The sequence below is a fragment of the Neofelis nebulosa genome, chromosome 15 (assembly GCF_028018385.1).
Source record: "Neofelis nebulosa isolate mNeoNeb1 chromosome 15, mNeoNeb1.pri, whole genome shotgun sequence".
Lineage (NCBI taxonomy): Eukaryota > Metazoa > Chordata > Mammalia > Carnivora > Felidae > Neofelis > Neofelis nebulosa.
In genome coordinates, this window is record NC_080796.1 from 35,123,496 (window position 1) to 35,146,271 (window position 22,776).

A 22,776-nucleotide genomic window follows, 5' to 3' on the forward strand; every position below is an offset into this window, starting at 1 on the left:
GAAAAATTCCAAAATACTCCATTAAATAAAATTGTGTTTGGTTTCTGACAATCATTTAAAAAAATATCTTGAAGTTGTAAGTTTTCCCTACTCTTCTCAACTCCAGGTTAAATTTTATGATTTTCCTTTCCATTAAATTGAGTCCCTCTATCACGTTACAAAATAACTTACCTTAAAGTCACTTCTCTTCAATATCCAATACATTATCTGACAATTTTTTTATTTCTGGTTTAGAAGGTGATAGAATAAACAAACAGTCATGGGTGGTTTTATTGGAAAACTGGGGGGAAAAAATCTCCCAAATGGAGACTTCAAGGAAAATACTATATAACTCAGTGGCTTCTGTGGCAAATGGCTGATTGAACTACCCTTTATCTTTCAAGATTAATTTTGTTTTTTTTTTAAGTGAGAAGTTTTATAAACAGGGAAAAGAACTGTCCCTGCCTTGCTGGGGACAGTAAGTTATGAGTTAGCTTGTTAAAGCAGGAGTATATTCAGGTGACAGTAATTTTTGTGCGTGACTCAATGCCACTGAAAATGATTGAAGACCAATCAAGGCACAGAATGATATTCTCTTTAGCTTTGTTGTATGGGCAAAACTCACGCAAATGGCTCCAAATTTGATTTACATGTCTTAAAACAAAATGACCAATTCCTATCTAATTTATATCTTGTTTTTCTTCAGGTACAAACAGCAGGCACCTTTTCATTTCTTTAACATGATCTGTCCAACCTCATTTCCACCCTAAATGAAATCTTAATTCTCTTCTTTTGATAGCATAATTGTTTCCATGGCAACAACAAAAGACATGAGAGTATTCTCAGCTGCAGGTGAAAATAATCATAACATATTGATAAACCATCTTAAGATACCATTTTCATGTAAATGACCTCATAACAGGAGAGAGGGAAGAGAAATAGAGGCAAACAAAGCGGCATCCAGAAAGCAGACGTGCTTGGAATAAAATATTTTTTGGTGGCTTCAGTGATGTTAAAGAAGGGTCATATTGAGAAAGAACGTCAGATAACCATAACTCTTGATTAGATATTGTGAATAAATAATATTGCTTTAAAATTTACTGAGAAACAAAGAGAGCTCTGGATTCCGGGAGTACCATCGATTGTTTCACTGTCTCTGCCATTTGCACATTCACTGGGGACTAAATGAGATATATGAAGATAAAAATAAGAAGTGACTCTGGAGCTTGTCAACAGTACTAGAAACGCTAAGTGAATCTTTAGATAGACCTTTCTAGACAATGCTCACAAACTTAAATTTCAAGTATAAAGTTTGGGCTCTGAGATGGAAGGGGTTTTCGCCTCGACCCTGCCATCACTTTCCACTTTGAAGCAATCGTTCATCTCTGGACGTAAAAACAACTGTTGGTACCAGAAAGCAGTGTGTGCCTGGTGGGCAAGAATTAATGGGTTGTGAATCTGCTCCCCTGGGGCCTGATTTAAGCTCAGAGGACAACGTTGCCTTAGGGCAAGGAGTTGAATGAGGTAGATCCTGAAGAAGGTTTGCCTTTAAGAGGTTCTTGGAACTCTGAAAGGAGAGGGTGGATCTGTGATGTCCCTCGTGAGATGCAAGTTTCTCTAATCTCTAAGATTTGAAGAAGAGATAAACAGGTGGATTACATTTTTTCTATCCCCACGTTGATAACACGTGGAGACTGGGCGGCTAAAACTGTCTTGGGCCGCTTCTCATGTTTTGGAAGAGGATTAACAATCTACCTGTTGCCACATCACTGAACACACACAGCTACCCTCTACCACCTTGGGTAGAAAAAGACAGAAAATACAGATGACCAATATTTGAAATGAAAGCAATCATTATAGATTCTACAAACCTTAAAAAAACTCTAAGGGCATCTTTTAAAAAAAAAATCACAATGCCAATAAATTTAACAACGTAGATGAAATGGACAAATATTATGAATGACACGAATTATCAAACCTGATTTAGGAGAAAAAAATAGTAACGTCTAGATATTAAATACTAACTGTTGAATAATTGAACTGGCAATTTAAAACCTTCCCAGAAAGAAAACTCTAGGCTTGGGTGACTTCCCTGGTGAATTCTATCAAACATTTAAAGAAGAAATAATACAATATCACACAATTCTTTGAAAAAGTGATGGAGAGGGGAATACTTATTTACAAAGTCACTATAACTCATATCAAAACCTGACAATGACATTACAGGGGTGCTTGGGTGGTGCAGTCGGTAAAGCATCCAAATCTTGATCTCACCTCAGGTCATGATCTCACGGTTTGTGAGTTCGAGTCCCACGTAGGGCTCTGCACTAATGGTGTGGGGCCTGCTTGGGATTCTGTCTCCCCTTCTTTCTGCCCCTTCCCTGCTTGTGTGCACTCTCTCTCTCTCTCAAAAATAAATAAATTAATTAATTAAAAAAAAAAAGTCCTGGCAATGACATTACAGGAAAGGAAACCTACAAACCAATATCCCTCATGAACTTAGACTGGAAATCCCTAACAAAATTAGTGAACTAAACCCAGCAATACGTAAATAGTCAATCTGTCACAAGCAATTGGAGTTCACTTTAGGAACATGATATTGGCTTAACATTTGAAACTTAATCAGCAGAATTCACCACATCAAAATAATAACAGATAAAATAAAAGTCATGTGATCATCCCAGTAGAAATAGGAAAATCAGATAACAAAATTCTATAGCCATTTTCATAATAAAAAGAAAAAGCTCTTGGCAACTTGGGAGTAAAAGCTACCTTTCTCAAAAAAAAAAAAAAAAAGGTACCTTTCTCAACCCGATAAAAACTGGTTATGAAACAAACAAACAGCCTACAGCTTATAGCATATTTAATGACGAAGCAGCAGCAAATGCTCTGACCTCTGGAGTCTATCAAGGCAATGAGGCAAAAAGAAGAATAAAAGGAGTAAGGAATTGAAGGAAGGAGTGAAAGGAGTGAGACATCCTCTATTCACAGATGACATCATTACCAGCTTAGTAAATCTTAAGGCAACTACAAAGCAAATATTAGAACAAATAAGTGAATTAACAAGGTTACAGAATATAAGGTCAAGACACAAAAACAGTTGCACTCTTACATATTAGCAACAAATAATTAGAAAAATGAAATTAAGGAAACAACACCATATATCATAACATCCCCAAATCCCTGGCATACTAAAGGATAAATTTAATGAAAGATTTGCAAGTTCTGTGCACTAAATACTCCTAAATATTGTTGACAGAAATTAAAGACAAGCAAATTGAGATTTATAGCATATTCAAGGATCAGAAGATTTAATTTTGCTGACATGCAAATTCTCCCCCAAATGATGTATAGATTCAGGATGAACCAATTCAGAATCTAAGCAGGCATTTTGAAGCAACTGGCAAGCTGAAGCTAAAAATTTGAAAATACAGAACAGTTAAAAAATGTTGGAAAAGAATCAAGTTGGAGGACTTAAATGTTTCAAGACTTTTTATAAAAGCTATTGTTATTAAGATACTGTGATATTGATGTAGATACAGCAAAATAGATCAATGGAACAGAGTAAAAGTCCAGATACAGATCCATACATATGTAGAGAACTGGTTTTCAACAAAGGTATCAAAGCATTTCAATGGGGGATAGGAATGTCTTTTCAACAAATATTGTTGAAACAACTGGATATCCATATGGAAAATAAATGAACCCCGAGGCTCATCTCACCATGCAAAGAAATTAATTTAAGGTGGATCACAGACCTAAAAGTACAAGCTAAAATTATAAAACTTCTGGAAAAAAATCACAGGAGAGTCTCCACAAACTTGAAGTAGGCAAAGATTCCCACACAGTTCGCAGAAAGCACTGCCCATAAAATATTAATACATTGGAATTCATGAAAATTAAAATTTGGTTATCAAAAGATACTGTTTAGAAAATGAAGAGACAAGCAGAGGAGCAGGAAAAAAATATATTTGTTTTTGTGTGCATCTGAGAAGGACTAACGTCCAGACTATATAAAGAGCTTCTATAAATCAAAAAGCCAACAATAGCAAATGTTAAGGATGTAGGGGCTCTCCTTCACTGCTTCTGAGAATGTAAAATGGACAGCCATTTTAAAAAGTAGTTTGACATTTTCTTGTAAAGTGAAACATACACTTACCCCAGAAGCCAGCAATTTTACTCGTAAGTATTTCTCCAAATGAATTGAAAACACATTCCTACAAAAACCTATACACCGATGTTTATAGCAGCTTTATCCATTATCATAAGAAACTGGAAATCACCAAGATGTCATTTAACAGGTGAATGAATAAACAAACTATGGCACATCTCTATAATGGATGCCTCCTTGGGTGATTCATACAATGACATGAATGAGTCTTAAATGCATTTTGCGAGGTAAAAGAAGCCAGACAAAAGTCTAAATATATAAGATTTCAATCACATGACGTTAAGAAAAAGGGAAGACTATAGCAATGGAAGATGGATAGTGGTTTCTAGGAGCTGAGAAATTGAGAAAAAATTGACAACAAAGGAGTTACATAAAGGAATTGTAGGGTGATCAAGTTTTCTGTATGGTACAGGAGTAATTCTTGACTCTATGCATCTACACATCATCCCACTGAACTATACAACACAGAAAGTTGCCTTATTATGTGCAATTTTATTTTTATTTTGGGGAGAAGAGAGAGAAAGAGAGAGAGGGAGAAAGAGAACAACAAGTTGGGGAGGGGCAGAGGGAGATAGAATTCTAAGCAGGTTCCGTACCCCGTGCAAAGCCTGACTCAGGGGTTCGAATTCAGAGTTGTGAGATTATGACCTTAGCCTAAATCAAGAGTTGGGCTCTTGACCTACTGAGCCACCCAGGTGCCCCCAGTATGTGAAGTTTTAAAAACTCAACCACATGTTGAAAGAAGACAGGATGGAATGTAGACTATGACAAAGGAGTTTAACTATATTAAAAACGTATGACATAACATCACTAAAGGGGGTATGGAAAAAAGTTGTTGACCTAAGTAACTTTGGCAAACAGTTGCTTTTACCAGACACTTTAGGTACAAAGACAAAATGATTTGTCTGAAAATATTAACTCAAGTTGGTAAATTTGTTTCTCATAAGGGTACAGGTCAACAGTTATGAAACAAAATGTATACTAGAAGTTGGACAAATAAGTAAAAAAATTGTAATCACAGGAATCAGGTTTCTAACTGTTAGAGAAAGGAGTTACAGATAAGCAGGGGATTGGGGCCAACTAGAATGAGCTCCGTGATGCTGGATTATAATTATTAATATCAGTATGAGTTCATATCTATTTTAAACTATATATATGTATATAAAGCATATTTTATACAAAATATATAATATATATACACATATACATGTAAAATATTATTTCATGTCATATCCAAAAGGTAGATCAAAGTGTTAAATATAACAATAATTTTAATATTTTATTAGGACTTCTGGAGAATACTTAGAAGCTAATAAAAAAGTATTGTGCGGCAGAAGATACAATAAATACAGTAAACAAATTTAGAAAGTAGGTTTGCAATGCAGATGACAAGTAAGGGTTTAAAAGCTATGATTATATGAAGAGAGTTTTAAAAATTGACAATAAACGGGCAACAGTGTAAGAAAAATGAGCAACAGATATAAATAGGCAATTCACAGATGAGCAAATCTAAATGGCCAGAAGATATATGTAATGAAAAAAATTTCACTAATAAGGAAATAGAAAGTGAGCTAACAAGACAACGTCACTTTAAACTTATCAGACTGACATAAAATTCAAGCAGCGGTAACATTGTCAGTGGGGTTATGTGGAAAAAGTATTTCCTACGTTGCTAGTGGAAATGTAAATGGGTACAGCTCCATTAGAAAGCAACCTGGGAACATATGTTAAAATTAAAGATGCATAAACCTTTTGACCCTGTAATCTCTCTCCTGGATATATATCCCATGGAAATATAAACACCAAAAATTAAAGATATGTGAGCTCAGATATTTATTACAACACTCTTTGGAGTAGCAAAAACGTGCACACGAAGAGATAGATTATGGTAACCGGTAGAACATAATATAATTGTTCATATCTGCTAACCGAGAGGGATTTCTGAAACTTACTATGTGAGAAAAGATGCCAAAAAAACCCTTGTATGTAATATGATTTCACTTTTGTAGAGTAAACAATAACAAAAGCATGCACACATGTGTATATGTATATACATGTGTATATTAGAGGTATACATATATACATTTGAGATCAGATTTGACAATCGTTAGGAGCTTTACAGAAGACTGCGTGTAAGACTACACTGGTTAAGGGTCGGTTTATACTTGCTAATGTTTATACTAATCAAGTGTTTGGAGTAGGAGAGGCAAATATGGAAGGAAGGAGAGAGTAGGGACCAAAAGAAGAAACAAAAGAGCAAATATTATACTGAAATGAAAGCCTTATGATAACCTGATTTACATAAAATTATGTTTGTGTGTATATGCATATTTTCTGATCTATGTAGGCAGTGTATTGCGTGTGCTTGTACAAGTACTTTATATGTACTAATTTAACCTTCATAACAACCCCATGAGGTTCAAATTCTTATTATCCTCATTTAACAAAGGAGGAAACTAAGAGGTTAGAAAACATTCCCAAAGTTATAGGAATATGTAGCTCCTGGCTTGGACTTAAAACCAGGCACTGTGACCCTGAAGCCTTGGCTCTTGACCACTAGATGTATTGGCTTGAGTGTCCAGGACGTATCGCTAAGCTAAACACACAATTGCAATGTAATGTGTATAATATGATTTGATTTGGGGAAAAAAATAAACTCCTATAGATACCTGGTTGTTTGAGCAAGAAGAAAGTTGTAGGGGTCTAATCTGTACGCTGTTTATTAGCTCTGGTAGGTAGGGATGGATAAAAAGACAATGGAGGGACAATTAACTTTGCTTTTATATTATCACTGAAACATACAACAAGCAGTCAGATAGTCTCCTAGTGAAAAAAAAATAAAGAATAGCTGGGGTATTTTCTTTTTCTCATTTAGGGCTCTTCGATTTTTAAGTAACATTTATTTGTTCAGTGGGAGTTTTCAGACAGGAAAAGCTTTAATGAAGGAGGAGGTATTTAGCACACAGGTAAGACTTTGAGAGGTCAGAGGAATATTACGGAAAAAGCTTAGGGCAGAAAAACCACAAGTCATCTTCAAAACAGATTGCTTAGGAACCTCAGCTAGCACAAGCATTTTTGTATGAAGGCAGTGTTAATAAACCTGGAAGACTGCATACGTTTATATAGCCTTGAATGCCAGGATCAGGAACAAATTATTCTCTGTGCCCGTGGACTGGGCATCCGCAACCATGGACCTCTTAACGTTATGAACAGACGCTGTGAGAAGCTGACGCGGATGCTGTGTGGACACCAGATACAGCCCCAACCTTGGCTCCAGCCAGGGAGTCCTCTACCAAATACTGGCCCCATCGGGGATTGTTTTAGTCCCTGCGACTTGTCACCTCTGATCCACAGAGCGCACAGGGTGTCCAGACCGGGCTGTGCCTGGAGGAAGCACCTGCCCCATCATGTCCCTACACCTTCCTCGGGTACCTCACGTCACTGCTACCTTGCCAGAAAGAAGATAAATGTCTCCATCCACAAAGGAGCCACAGTTGCCTTTCTCCTGCTCGCTTCTTGGCAACAACTTTACTTCGCCCCCAGGTGGATTTTCCTGGCACTGGCTAGGGAAATTCCTAGAGCTGGGTATGCAGACTTGATGCTTCTCTTCTGTGTCTTACTGACAAGAACTCAAGGGCTGTAGTGTGTAGAGGGTGGGTGACAGCACAACAGGACATAGTGTAAAATTTAAGGGGACTTCTCTGGGTTCCGGCGTAACTGCTACAGTGACCAACTGTGGTGGCTTCGAGCAACCTCTCTCATCTACGTTTTATCAACAGAAAAAGTGTCTTGCAGACGAAAAATTGTTTTTAGAGATTTGAAATTGTTTTGTGCCACTCTAGAGGTCAATACAAATCTAGGATTTGGGTGTTTACTAAGGGACATTTGCTGATTGCTGGACTTTAGCTGTAATATATATACTTAGATGCCCCATCTGTTTATGACATGCCCAGGCTCACTAACTAGGGCACTCAACTATTGTCCACAATTGCTGTGGAGTCATTTAAAGTAAAATACTGTCGTGTCTTTCCACTCTCAAAATGCTTCAGTGTAACTCAGTTCAAACTATAAAATAATATTGAAGTGACATTCTTACGGCCAGGGGGTAGATATTAAAAGGTGATTCATTAAAGGGTCACTGAACTGACACGTTCAGTTATGCACAGCTGGGTAATATCGCAGGAATTCTCTTTGTCAAATAAGGGTGCCCAGAAAGATGTCTTTGTAATACAGGGCTGGCTGGAGCCCAAAGAGTCCATGTATTTCTAAGAGTAAATTTCTTTCCTAATTTAACTGAACAGGAAAAAAAAAATGCAACAACAAAAAACAAACTAAGCCTTAGAGAAAGCTCCTGAAATGCAAGATTGGTAACGTGAAAGGGATTTACACAGCTGTGTCACAGTCACGAGAGCTCCATTAAAACGGACTGCTCACATTTTAGGGTCACTTCCTTCAGTTTAAAAATCTGTAGGCTGTGGAAAGCCATGTGTAAACAACCATACTGTTCATACTTGGATATTATATAACTGAGCTCTTTTCCTTCATTCTTAGTAATTCTTTTATACTCATGTGACTTTACCCCATTGATAAAGCCATTTCTAGACTTACAGCCTCTGGGAAGGAAAGAAGAACAAAGAAGTCAATCACTGACTTCTGGGTGGCAAAAGCCAAAGTCCTTATATAAACATAAAGTTGGAAAACTCGTGACGTATGAAATGCAAGGTTTGTTCTGTTTTGTTTTGTTTTTCTGTTTCAGAGAACAGAAAGATTATTGGGGCTGGAACAAGAGAAAAAATCAAAGAGAGGACGAGAGATTAAATAGTCCTAAGTCCTTGGGAAGGGCCTGGCACATCCCCTTGATCTTACTTCCGCCAAGTCAGGCCGTGGGGGATGCACACCTGCAGACAGGTTTGGGGACACAAGAAGAGCCTGTGACCTGAAACCTGCTCTGGCAGACCTCAGTCAGGTTGTAGGTGTTTTTAAAGTGCACTACACCCTACTCACCATGGTAGCATTTGAGTGGCAATGGCTGCAAAAGGCGTCAGCCTGAAAGGGACTGAGACAACATCTGATTCCCTGCCGCCCCAGAGTGGTGCAAGGGAGCAGACACATTTTTCACGTCTCCTAAGAGGGGTTCAAAAATCGCCAAACACACTTGGCAAGGCCTGATGTTTAGGACAAGGAAGACACAGCCTGTGAGGACCCAGTAACCACTTGTGGCACAGCAAATGCTACCAACGCAGATGTCAAAATATCCATGTCAAGTACTTGGATCTCTGAAAGCACCCGAGCCTAGAAGCAAACCTGGGATTGGGAAAGATCCTGAGTGGACGGAAGAGACTCTGAGGAAGAAGCCCCAAGTTCACCCAGGATGAAATTTCTACCAAGTAAAATGGAGAACTTGAAATAAAAGTGAAATTCCCTTTGTAGGAAAATTAAATGATATTTCTTAAACATTCAGGTTGAGAATAGGCTGAGAATCATACTCACTTCGTATAACTCTCTGGAGCATAAGTGTTTCACTGTCCAAACACAGATGGCAGTTACTGCAAAGTTACAAAATATGTTCTTGATAGCCAATATCTAGCTATCATCTACCAATGAAAATATACATTCTGTGATTTTAAAAATAAATTTGGGTCACTTAAAACTAACAAAATGATTCAGGCTCGTCATCACTATTGAAGTGTGTTTGTTTATACTAGAAAGTTAGAGTTAGGCGGGCCAGAAGAATTCTAAAAGGAAATTAAAAGGTATACACTATGAATGACAGTTTAATTGGAGATTCTTTTTTTTTTTTCTAAGTAAGCCCTATGCCCAATGTGGGTCTCGAACAATCTCAAGATCACACTCTACCAACTGAGCTAGCCAGGCACCTGTAATTGGAGATTCATTAATTCCAATAGTTTGTTTGAGTGTATGTAGTGGGATCAAACAGTAAAGCATAAAGCACTTTTTTTTTTTTTTAGGATTCACACATCCAAATGAGTTCCAGCCTGAAATAATCACATTGGAAAATCATTGCGATCTAAAGGTATTAATGCTGAAAATAGTTTTGGAATCCCTCTTTTGAAGTTGGCTTCTGAGATGATATATGAGCCCCCACAAGAAAATAAGTGTTGTCACTAGGTTTTCACCAATTTACAAGCCACCTAAGAAAAGCAGCCTGAGAATCCTTGTAAGTCACACTTTATCTCTGATTATTAATAATTTTTCTAAGTTTGATACACTTATTCAATAAATCGGGTCTCAAGCGTTATTAACAGTTCTTAGCAGAAAACCGTCCTTAGAGAATGCCCCCACTGAACATATCCCAAACATCACACTTCCAAAGGGCATCTAATAAAGTACCAATGATGGAAATGGTAGAAAATGATAGAAAATGCACACTCATTCAACAAGGGAGAAAAAGACAGTTAATACCATGAAATTTAACCAATAGATCTACGATAACTCATGTTGAATAAAATTCTCCTGGATTTTTTTCTTAATAAAGTATGGTAAGAAATTGTGGTCTCTTTTTTAAAACAAAGCAATAATGTCGTATCAAAGAAGAAAAGCATAGAAGAGGCAAACCAGCTGCTGTGTTCTCCATGCAGAATATTCAAGCGTACTGAGAAACAGAGACTACAAGAGACGACCTGCAACGTCTCTAAGAGAAATTTCTTTGACAATCTTCCCTCCCTGTTCCTCAAAAGGACGGTAGGACTGTATGTGGCATGTCTAAATGCTGCCTATTGTCAACTTCTAATCCCAACCGTATAGGCAAATTGAAATGTTCCAAAAGACAATTGGAAATATAATTTTATGACCCGAGCAGAGTGAGTTTTTAATATTTGACAAACATGAATTCATCAGCACCGACCAATCAGGACAGATGCACAACATATGAGCACTAGCCATTAACAACTGGGCATCTCAACTCAGTATCAGCCCTGCACGTGGATGTTTCTCAAGGGGAGAAATAGCTCCTTTTTACATAGAAATGGGGCTTTTTTCTTTTTTTTTTTTTTGGTCTCTATAAGAGCACAGTAAGAAACACAGTCTTGCAACCCATCTTTTGGACAGTCTATACTTTGTTTAAAAAAAAAAAAGTAAAAACAAACTGAAAGTAAGCAATTTTAATGTTTATTTATTTTTGAAACAGACAGCATGAGCAGGAGAGCAGGGGCCCCTAACTCTCCCTCTCTCTCTGATTTTGTTCTGACCTCCTCCAATTCATGGGCCCTGTAGCAGTCAAAGTGATCTTTTAAAACTGCAACTGAGCTGACAGCACAGATCCTGGAGCCTGCTTTGGATTCTCTCTCTCTCTCTCTCTCTCTCTCTCTCTCTCTCTCTCTGTCCCTTCCCGGCTCACACTCTGTCTCTACCTCAAAAATAAATAAACATTTAAAAAATTAAAAAAGAAAAGCTGCAACTTTGATCATGTCATAAAGCTTTTCAAGAACTTTCTACCTCATTTCTAATGCAAGATCAAGCCCTCAGCATGACTATATGTTCCTGAGTGATCGGCCCTGAATATTTTTCCAACCTCATTTTGAACCTCTCTCCCTTTCACTCATGGGCTTCCAGCCACACAGGACTGAGTTCTTCTCATCCTCTGGCTGGGTGCATACATGTTTCCTGTTACCTTCACCAGTTATTTCCTACTTAGCCCTCAATTTCAGCTTACCTGCCACTTTTAAATAGGCCTTCCCTGAATCTCCAGTTAATTGTTTTCTTACCATTATGATCTCCTGGATTTAAACATTTGATGGATTTCAGTTCATTGCAATTAGTATCCTGCTCAAATCATCCCATTTTTTTTAGCTAATAGTAGCCTTTTAAGATTGGTTCTATATCATGAACCAAAGACATAGCCCTATTAGTCCTGAGAGCTTCTTCACTGTATAAAATGTTTCACGTTTATCTTTTACATTTCTTTTTTTTTTTTAATTTTTATTTAAAAAAATAAAGAGAGAGAGACAGAGTGTGAGTGGAGGCAGGAGCAGACAGAGAGAGGAAGACACAGAATCCAAAGCAGGCTCCAGACTCTGAGTTGTCAGCACAGAGCCTGATGCGGGGCTCAAACTCACAGACCGTGTGATCATGACCTGAGCTGAAGTCAGATGCTTAACCTACTGAGCCACCCAGGCACCCCTTGTTTTTATTTTTAAAGGTATAAACGCATTGACTGTTCTCTTAAAAGTCCTTCTTTTGGCTCCAAATACCATTTTCCCCTAGATCACCACCTATGGTGTGGCTCATTCTCAGCTTCCTTTTTGTCTCTTCTTTCTCCATCTACCCCTTACAAATTGATCCTGCCAGTAATAAATGCTCAGCCCCTTCTCAACACATTACCTTACCACAACTTTGTCAGCTTCATCTATGGATTTAGCTAACAATTCTGAATTTTTATCTTCAACTCAAGAGTCGTATGTCCAATGACCTAATAGACATCTTTCACCTCCTTTGTTGAGTTCTACTATGTACAGTATTGTTCTAGGTACAGCAGTGAGTTAAAGGGGAAAAAATTCTGCACCCATGGAGCATTCAGGTTAGTTATGAAGGTTATATTCTAATGAGAAGTTTACATTATGATATTATTGAGACACTCTACATGAGTGTGTATTACATTGTTTTATTATTTTCCCCACAACTATACAACAATGTGTGCACACAATAATTTCTTTCACCACATCTGTGATAATGGACATTTACATTACCATGTTTTGCTATAAAGAAACATTGCAGTAAATACCCTTAGACATATGACATTATCCATCTACCCATGTGTAGAATGAACTAGGAGCAGAATTGCTAGGTCTGGGATTATGTACATCAGTAATATTCATAAACATTAAAAAGTGTTTTCCATAAAGGTTATATGAATTTTGACAGTCACCAGTAATTTCTAAAAGCATCTGTTTTCTTACACCTTTGATAACATACATATCAAAATATTTCCCATATGATTTCCCAAATGTTTTCCCTTTCTCTTTGTGCATGTGAAATTGAGCTTCATTTTATATTTAATAGTGGTTTGTGTTGGGGCACATGGGTGGCTCAGTTGGTTAAGTGTCCGAACCTTGGTTTCGGCTCAGGTCACGATCTCACAAGTTTGTGAGTTCAAGCCCCACATCGGGCTCTGTTCGGACAACCCGGAGCGTGGAGCCTGCTTCTTTTTTTTTTTTTTTTTTTTTTTTTTTTTAAATTTTTTTTTTTCAACATTTTTTATTTATTTTTGGGACAGAGAGAGACAGAGCATGAACGGGGGAGGGGCAGAGAGAGAGGGAGACACAGAATCGGAAACAGGCTCCAGGCTCCGAGCCATCAGCCCAGAGCCTGACGCGGGGCTCGAACTCACGGACCGCGAGATCGTGACCTGGCTGAGGTCGGACGCTTAACCGACTGCGCCACCCAGGCGCCCCAACCTGCTTCTTTTTTTAAAAAAAAAAAATTTTTTTTTAATGTTTATTTATTTTTGAGACAGAGAGAGACAGAGCATGAACAGGGGAGGGGCAGAGAAAGAGGGAGACACAGAATCCGAAACAGGCTCCAGGCTCTGAGCAGTCAGCACAGAGCCCGACGCGGGGCTCGAACTCACGGACTGCGAGATCATGACCTGAGCTGAAGTCAGACACTTAACCGACTGAGCCACCCAGGCGCCCCGGAGCCTGCTTCTTAATCTGTGTCTCTCTGTCTCTTTGCACCAATTGTGCTCTGTCTCCCTTTCTCTATCACTCACAAAAATAAACATTAAAAAAAAAAGAGTCACTTGTATTTACTTTATACTTTCTTTCCTGTGTGTGTGTTAGGCTTTTCTCTACTTAGTTGTTAGGCATATTCATGTTGGTTTGTAGGCCTTCTCTACAAAAACCTTCATACACATATACAATCTCTTTGTCCATGATATAACATATATCTATATACTAGCAATGAAAATTAGAAACAAATTTTTTGAAGTATCATTTACAATAGCTCCAAAAAACGAAATGCCCAAGTATGAATCTAACAAAATTGTGCACAGTCTATATGACACAAACTATAATACGGAGGATAGAAACGAAGCCAAGCTAAATAGATTATATGGCTCAAATAGTAGGAAGATACCAACTTTACCCAAATTTATCTGTAGGTTTAACACTTAGCCCAATCGAAATCCCAGCAGGGTTTTTGTAGATATTGCCAAGCTGATTATTTATTTATTCGTTTGTTTGTTTACTTATTTACTTATGATTTTATTTTATTCTTGAGCAACAGATCACATGTGGACAGGGGAGAGTCAAAGGGAGAGGGAGAGAATCTTAAGCAGGCTCCACACCCAGCTCAGGGCCCAACATGGAGCCCAACACCAGGTTTGATCCCACAACTGTGAGATCGTGACCTGAGCCGAAATCAAGAGTTGGATGCTTAACTCTGATGCCTAACACCTGGGCGCTCCAAGCTAATTTTAAGTTGTATATTGAAAAGCAAAGTCTGTAGAAAAACCCTGAGAAAGGACAGATTTAGAGGAACTCACACTACATGATTTCGTAATGTACTGTGAAGTATGGTATTAGTGAAAGTATGCATACATAAACTAATGGGACAAAATAGAGAGTCCAGAAATAAGCTTACAAAAATATAGTGAACTGACTTTAAAAAAAAAATGTTGGGGCGCCTGGGTGGCTCAGTCGGTTAAGCGGCCGACTTCGGCTCAGGTCATGATCTCGCGGTCCGTGAGTTCGAGCCCCGCATCGGGCTCTGTGCTGACAGCTCAGAGCCTGGAGCCTGTTTCAGATTCTGTGTCTCCCTCTCTCTGACCCTCCCCTGTTCATGCTCTGTCTCTCCCTGTCTCAAAAATAAATAAAACGTTAAAAAAAATTTTTTTAAATAAAAAAAATGTTTATTTACTTTTGAGAGAAGGGGGGGGGCATGAGCAGGGGAGGGGCACAGAGAGGGAGACCCAGAATCTGAAGCAGCCTCCAGGCTCTGAGCTGTCAACACAGAGCCTGACAAGGGGCTCGAACTCAAACTCACAGACTGCAAGATCATGACCTAAGCCTAAGTCAGATGCTTAACTGACTGAACCACCCAGGCGCCCCTGAGCAGTTTTTAAAATCTACTTTATTATTATTATTTTTTAAGTTTATTTCTTTATTTTGAGAGAGAGAGAGAGTGAGTGCACATGAGTGGAGGACGGGCAGAAAGAGAGGGAGAGAGAGAATCCCAAGCAGTTTCCCTGCTGTCAGCACAGAGCCTGACGCAGGGCTCAACCTCACAAACCATGAGATCATGACCTGAGCTGAAATCAAGAGTCAGACGCATGGCCACTGAGCCAACCAGGTGCTCCTACTGAACTGACTTTTAACACACAAGTACAAATACAATTCTATGAATAAAAGATAGTCTTTTCCATGAATAGCGCTGAAACAATTGGACATTTGCATGCAAAATACACATAGATGCCTCCATCCACACCCCTTACTTTATAAAAAATATTAACTGAAAGTGGACCCAGGGCCTAAATGTAAAACATAAAATTACCATCTTATGAAAAAAGAAAACACAAGAGAAAATATTCATGAATTACTTTAGAAAAAGAATCATTAGATACAACACTAAGGACTTGACCCATAAGAGAAAAAAAAAAAGAATCAGTTGACCTTGTCATAACTAAAACCTTTTTCTCTATAAGAAATGGTTAAGAAAATGAAACGCAGAGTGTGGAAAATATCTTCAAATCATAAATCGAACAAAGAATTTATACCCATATATTAAAAAGAAGTCTCAAACCCAAAAATAAGACAACAAATGTCCAGTAAAAAATGGACAAAAGATTTGAATGCTTGTCACCAAGCAGGACATTCAGATCACAAGCATATGAAAAGATGCTCAATGTCCTAAAACACAAGGAGATGCCATTAGACATTTATTAGAATGGCTAACAAATGAACACAAACAAACAAGCTGACGATACCAAGTGCTGACAAGGAGGCAGAGTAACTACGAATCTCATGTGTTGCTAGAAGGAATGCAAAATGGTAAAGTCACTCTGGAAAACAGTTTAGGAGTTTCTTCTAGTTAAATGTACATTTACCATATGCTCTGCAACCCCACAACTAGTTATTCATTTACTCTAGAGAAATGGAAACTTACATGCACACAAAACCTGTGTTTCAAACATATTACATGTAGAGCAACATTGCTCATAATCACCCAAAACTGGAAACCGCCTGAGTGTTCTTCATGGTTGAATAAATCAACAAACTGCTACAATAAAATACTGCTCAGCAATAAAGAGAAACAAAAATATTGCTAAACACTACAACACAGATGCATCACAAATGTATTCTGCTAAGTGAAAGACACCAGACTCAAAAGGTTGCAAGCTATATGATTTCACTTATATCACATTCTGGAAAAGGCAAAACTATAGAGACAACAAATAAGTGGTCCCAGGACCTAGACGTGGAGGGAGTATAAGAGAATATTTTGGGGGTGAAAGAGCTGTTCTTTATCTTGATTCTGGTGGTGGTTACATGACTATACATTTGTCAAAACTCACAGAACTACACACACAAAAATTATTGAATTTTACTTTACATGGATTTTTAAATAATTTCAAAAATATATACAACCCGCAAATCTGTGTTCAGAGAGCAGGCTCTCTCATCCTGAAGGAGTGAGAATCCATTCTCAAAAATAAAACAAATCTTAAAAACAGGAAGGGAAAGAAGCAAGAACTTTTTCAGGACTACACTACTCAGAACTCGAAATTGTCAAGGTGTGAAAAGAAACTGGTGGCTTCTGCACACGACCGTCTGTTTGATTCATCTTGACCTCTCACCTCAGGTTTCAGGGAGGAGAGACGCAATAAAAAAACTTCCATGCTGTTCTGCCATCTTGGCCCCTCCTCACCTCGGGTTTCCAAAGGAGGAAAACAGCACGATGGAAACAAAAACCTTTGGCATCATACCATGTAATGCCCCGTAATCACACCTCTATTAGGTCGGCTGCACTTCATCTAACTTAGAGGACGTCTCTCTCACAGGAGGAAGGAATAATCAGGATAATAGTGTCTGAGCAACGCTCACCCAGAACAAGGGCTTCTCTAAGCTCCGTTCTATTCAGTTCAAATGCGTCAAAGCTCTCTACTCTACAATTTCTTCTTTAAGCCTACATTTTCATGAAATAGCACCAACCAAAAGTACTGTGCAGAACTTGTGGCAATGTTAACCTTTTAAGTGAAAAGAAATTAGGAACCAGGCTGGAAGAGTATTGCAACAGATGAAGCTACGAATGTGAAAAAAACCCCAACATGTTGCATTTCAGAAACACCTAGTGGTTAACTTGTGTGAGATAGTCGGACCCCGCTGCTATATAGTTTTCTGTTTTCCTCTTGTACCTATAAATGGTGGTTCCTGTTGGCTAAAGTCTTCAGTTATACCCGGGAAGACATCTCTTACTAGGCTCAAATCAACAGATATAACTATGCCCAGAGTCTTGAAATCTATACCTATAAGATGTAGTTTACCAGCCTTTGAGGAACCATGGAGCAGAGTTTTACCTGACGTCACTTCGTTAATTGGTTTTACCAATTATAATGGTATATGATGATATATACCAATATCTTTAAATAATCAAATGTCTTAGGACTTCCCTAATGTTGCATCAATTCTTGATTGAGGCCTCAGAATTCTACATAATAAATCCAGATGATTCTACCCTGAAAAAGCGTTCATGCACATGACATCAAAAAACCCTCTAATTCTTAAGAGAACTTCCAATAATATATACAATACAATTGTCCAGATCCATATCATTTCAGCCAAGGAAGGTTGCCAAGAGCTCAGCTGTGGCCTTGACTCCTTTGTAAAATAGAAAGTTTAAATGGGTAAATATAAATACCTTCACTCTCTTGAAATACCTAAGGTATATTAGTAGCGGGCAAGACAGAGAAATCTAGACATTCAGGCTTTTCTGCACACCTGACTGAGGTTGAACCTAGTTGCACTGTATCTGTTTTGTGTGTGTTCCTGGTTGGTTGGTGTCTGCGGAAGGCACAATACAAGGTAAGTGTAAATTATTGCTCAAGTTTAAGGCTCCTATTACAGCATGAAAGAAGCAGGTGAATCACATATTTCTGGATAAAAAGCAGATTGTCATAAAACCATTAGACAAATTATGCTAGACGCAGAGTCTCATTGCTGCATCTTCAACATTCTCCATAGACTATTTTGCTTAATTCTGCTTTTTATTCATATTATACAGCAGATGAAGTAAATGTAGCATCCCTTTCTATTTCAAGGGTGAGAACAAATAAAATAATATATGTGGAAATGTCTTGAAAGGACAATGACACTATATAGATACAAGATAATATTTTCCTTGATAGCCACTGCTGATACTCTCCCAGATACATAGTAAGTTTCCATATAGTAAATCTGATAGCTAGATTATTATTTCATATCTGTGATGTGTAAAACATTGCTTAAGCCAGTTTAAGCAGTAGTATAAGAATGATGGTCCTGGGAAGTGCTGTGTGCATGTAACAAATGAACACAATAAATTAAATTATCAAAATACACCGTCCACATAAAAATTTGGCTTTTGCAGGAACTATAGAAATGTGATAGAAAATATCTTGAAGATGAAAAAATTTTCAGTCCTTAAACTCTCAGAAAACCATTTCTGCTGAGAATGATTTTGCTGATTATAGTGGGTTCCCTAAGATGATTAGACACAGATGGAAGAGGAAATGGATAGTGATAACCAATCCAGTGTTTCCACTGTATTAATCATTGAGACAGTAGAATGGTCAAGTTGATTTTTACCACCTAATACATCTAAAACATCTAAAAAAAATTAATAATTTTCAATTCATAGATTCTGATTGCCTTACTCATTCTTTCACCGCACTTGTAGTAGCTCTGTTTAATAATTTTTCTCGGGGCGCCTGGGTGGCTCAGTCGGTTGAGCGTCCGACTTCAGCTCAGGTCACGATCTCGCGGTCCGCGAGTTCGAGCCCCGTGTTGGGCTCTGGGCTGATGGCTCAGAGCCTGGAGCCTGCTTCCCATTCTGTGTCTCCCTCTCTCTCTGCCCCTCCCCCGTTCATGCTGTGTCTCTCTCTGTCTCAAAAAAAATAATAAACGTTAAAAAAAAATAATTTTTCTTATATTAGGACCCCATGAAGTGAAGAACAGATATTTCTATTGAGTCACATCTTTGGGTAGCATTTAGCACAACTGAGGAATTCAGATTATTTTCAACAGCTAGAATTACTAGAACTACATAGTCAGAAAGGTCCCCAAAGTTCATACAGCTTAGCCATTTTTTTGTACGCTTGCTATAGGCCAAGCCATGGGCACAGATTATCTCATTTAATCTTTATAGTAGTAATTCTAAGAGGGAAGAATTAACTCCATATTATATATAAGGAATCAGAAACTTAGAGTTTAAGTAAATTTCTCAAGGTCACACAGTTTATAAGTAGGGGATCTGGAACTCTAATAAACATTTGTCTGACTCAAAATACTTGCATCCCCCCTCCATTTTGAATCTCCTTGTCTATATCATATCACCAGTGACAGGGAGGTCATTTCTCTTGATACAGCAAATCTTGAACAGTTCTGGCTGTAAATCTTTCTGATGTCAAATAACTAACTAGAAAAAAATTAATGTGCCATAAAAATTCAAGTTATCATTTGTCATCCGTAACTATATTCTGAGCTTGCTGGAGGGTGGAGGGGCTCTAAACCTACATTTTCCTTTTGAAGGTAATCCTCAAAATCTTAATCATTCTACCATACATTATGGACTTGGCTTTCGTTAAATAACCAAACCCCTTAGGACTTCTCTAATGTTGCATCATTTCTTGATTGAGGTCCCAGAATTCTACATAATCAATCCAGATGATTTTACCCTGAAAAAAGTGTAAGAGAACTTCCAAATGATTCCTGTAGAATATCTTATTCTAATTAGAATTATATTCTGATAGATCTGCATGTACAAATTACATGTAAGATACACCTTCAAGTAGGAGACAGAACTGAACTGTTAATGGGATAATTTAAGCTTATCCAAATGTTACATATGATTATCCCAAGAATTTACCTTGATGATAATTCTTGCTAAGTTACGGTTCCTGTCAGTTCCTACCCAAATGATCCCACCACCACTTCTAATAAGATGTGGTAAAATCACCCATACAGCATTCCTGTTACATGTACTAGCAGAAGGACATGTGTTCAGTTTCACAAGTATCTATGGCAGGTGATCTAGAACAGAATTTGAGTACCAGAACAGCGTTTTCTGGCCTCACAGGAGATAGAGATAGCACCTCTAGTAAATCTGCCTTACCTCTCCGGCTCTCTCCCACTCAGTGCCTTTCTCTGTATTTTTGCTTCTCTCCTGTCACTCCAGGAACACTCGGTTTGACTCCAAGAGTCTCTTCATCCACTTGCTTCTCAGTTTATTTTCATGATCCTTACACCTAAAAAAATGATCTCCCCCATTTGGGGGCTTGGCCAGTGGTTTAGCTTACCCACCAATCTTCAGCAGAGGGGGCTCCAAAATAGCTAATTACAAGTTCCCATGCTACAAAGTAACACCTGGAAATTACGTACTGATTGGAAATTAGCTGATATTTTGTATAGTGAGTTGCTCCAAAAACTTTCTATGTCTTCAAATAAACAGTGAGTGGAACAAACTCATTGTATTCAAAAGAGAAACAACCAAGAATAGCAATCAATTAGAAATTTGATTTTTAAAGAAATTCCTTAGTGAAAATGGTAATGCAATGTAACCTCATTATTATGCAGTTCCTTGTTAAACAGAATTCAATCATATTCGTGGATAAGTTAATAAATTGGAATCCTGATACAAAATGATTACTATACAATCAAGACATTTGTCTTATTACCCAACACCAGCATATATTGCACGTTCAAAAACTGTTAAGTATGTGCTCTGCCGGGCACTGAAGAACGACTTAGCTGTATTTATGTTTACACAGGGTTATGGTGTCGATGAACTTGATTCACATTTCCAAAACCACAACACTGTTCCCATGGAGCGAGAAATCTTATATAGAGACATCTAAACGATATTCACACAAAACTTCGAACTGAATAAATATGGAAATGTAAGAAGAAAAAAGTGTCTTAGTTCCCAAGTTTGAGTGTAAACTATCATAGTTTTTCTTCCCCATTTCCCTAGTAAACCTCTTCCCTAGTAAACAAATAAGATTCACTGAGAAAATAACTAATATTCCAAGTAAATTGTATATAACATGTGTCAATCTATATATGGAAATATTGATTACAGGATTAGCCATAACATGAAACCTAAGCAAAGACAGTTTAAATGACCAGAGTCCAAACGTAATGGAATGTGTAGGTACTTATGTTCATCAACTTTGCATTGCCAGAGTTAATACATCACACAATAAAAGCCTGATATAACATGCCTATTATGTAAAACATGTCCACATGAGCATGCAGTTTATTTCAGTGTTGCAAGGTCATGGAAAAAATTCCAGTAACTAACCCTCTGTTGGAACCACCCAATGAGTTTAATTATAGACTTGTCTATGAAGACTCCCTACATCAAACACTTGCTTGGAAATCTACTCCACATACTCTACAAAATTTAAAAACAAACGAGATACTTGATTATTGCTGAGATACTCACAGTAGAAGTTCCTTTTTGCTTGCGGGTTCATCATTTGGGGATGTTCTCATCAGGAGTCATCATGCTTTTGATCTTTAATGCCGTTCTTCCACCAAGGTTTCTCATCTGTAATTTCCAAAACAGAGTCACTTGTACTAACAAGCCATCGTCCCATACTGTTTCCTTTCTTGTGTGAATGTTACCCTGTAGATCAATTTCCTGTCCAAAAACACTCCAAAATGAACAAACGCTGCAAGTGAAACGTGCTACTCAAATACTCTGTTTTCGCAGTTTGGTTCAGGAAGAAACTCCCTGATTGAAATGAGGAACTATATCCCAGTTGTTCCAGGGAGCTTAGAAGACAGACGTTTCTGCCCTATGAAGGAGCATATTAAAATTGCCAGCGTCGTGTATTCTCACTAGTCTGTGGCTTGAGGACTATTGCACACGAAGCATCCATGTACTATGTGCAGCCTACAGACCCTCCCAATTGCCACGGTAACAATATCCCAACTATATTTTAAAATCAGGCTTAGTATGCTTTGAAGTACATAATGTTTTCCATTCCTGAAAGGACAAAGAGATCTACATTGTCAAAGTTTATTTTTAAGCTCATGTGCTTGCTAAGTGCAGTGGCAAACAGGCTTTCCGTGCCTGTGGTACCATTGCTGGAACTTATTAATGCAAACAGATGAATCGTTGGCTTGCTTCCACGTAGGCTTTTCTTTCTTCCTTTATTTTTAACCTTATCTAAATTGCATTGATTATAATTTTTTAAAATTGAGAATGCTATCAGTTTTCTGAGCTTGCTGGCTTTAATTTTATCAGTTACAGAAGCAATGTGAGAAAGGCAATTAAGAGGAAGTTTTCAAATAGCTTTTGCTGAGATAAGAAAGTTAGTAATTGGAGGTAGATTCTGCTTCTGGAAGAAGTTTGAGGGACATTTGGAGACAGCAAAAATGACAAGAGCTTTTTTTTTTTTTAAATAAAGG

At 37.8% G+C, this 22,776-nt stretch overlaps 1 protein-coding gene across 1 annotated transcript in view; it reads right to left on the reverse strand.

Moving 5' to 3' along the window:
- Positions 1-22,220, reverse strand: part of KCNK2 (potassium two pore domain channel subfamily K member 2) — a 196,761-nt gene extending 174,541 nt beyond the window's left edge. Inside the window, exon 1 of the mRNA XM_058700295.1 lies at positions 21,806-22,220. Coding sequence (XP_058556278.1) covers positions 21,806-21,839 — 34 coding nt within the window. The 5' untranslated portion in view covers positions 21,840-22,220. The remainder of the gene's footprint in view (positions 1-21,805) is intronic.
- Positions 22,221-22,776: the final 556 nt, after the last annotated feature.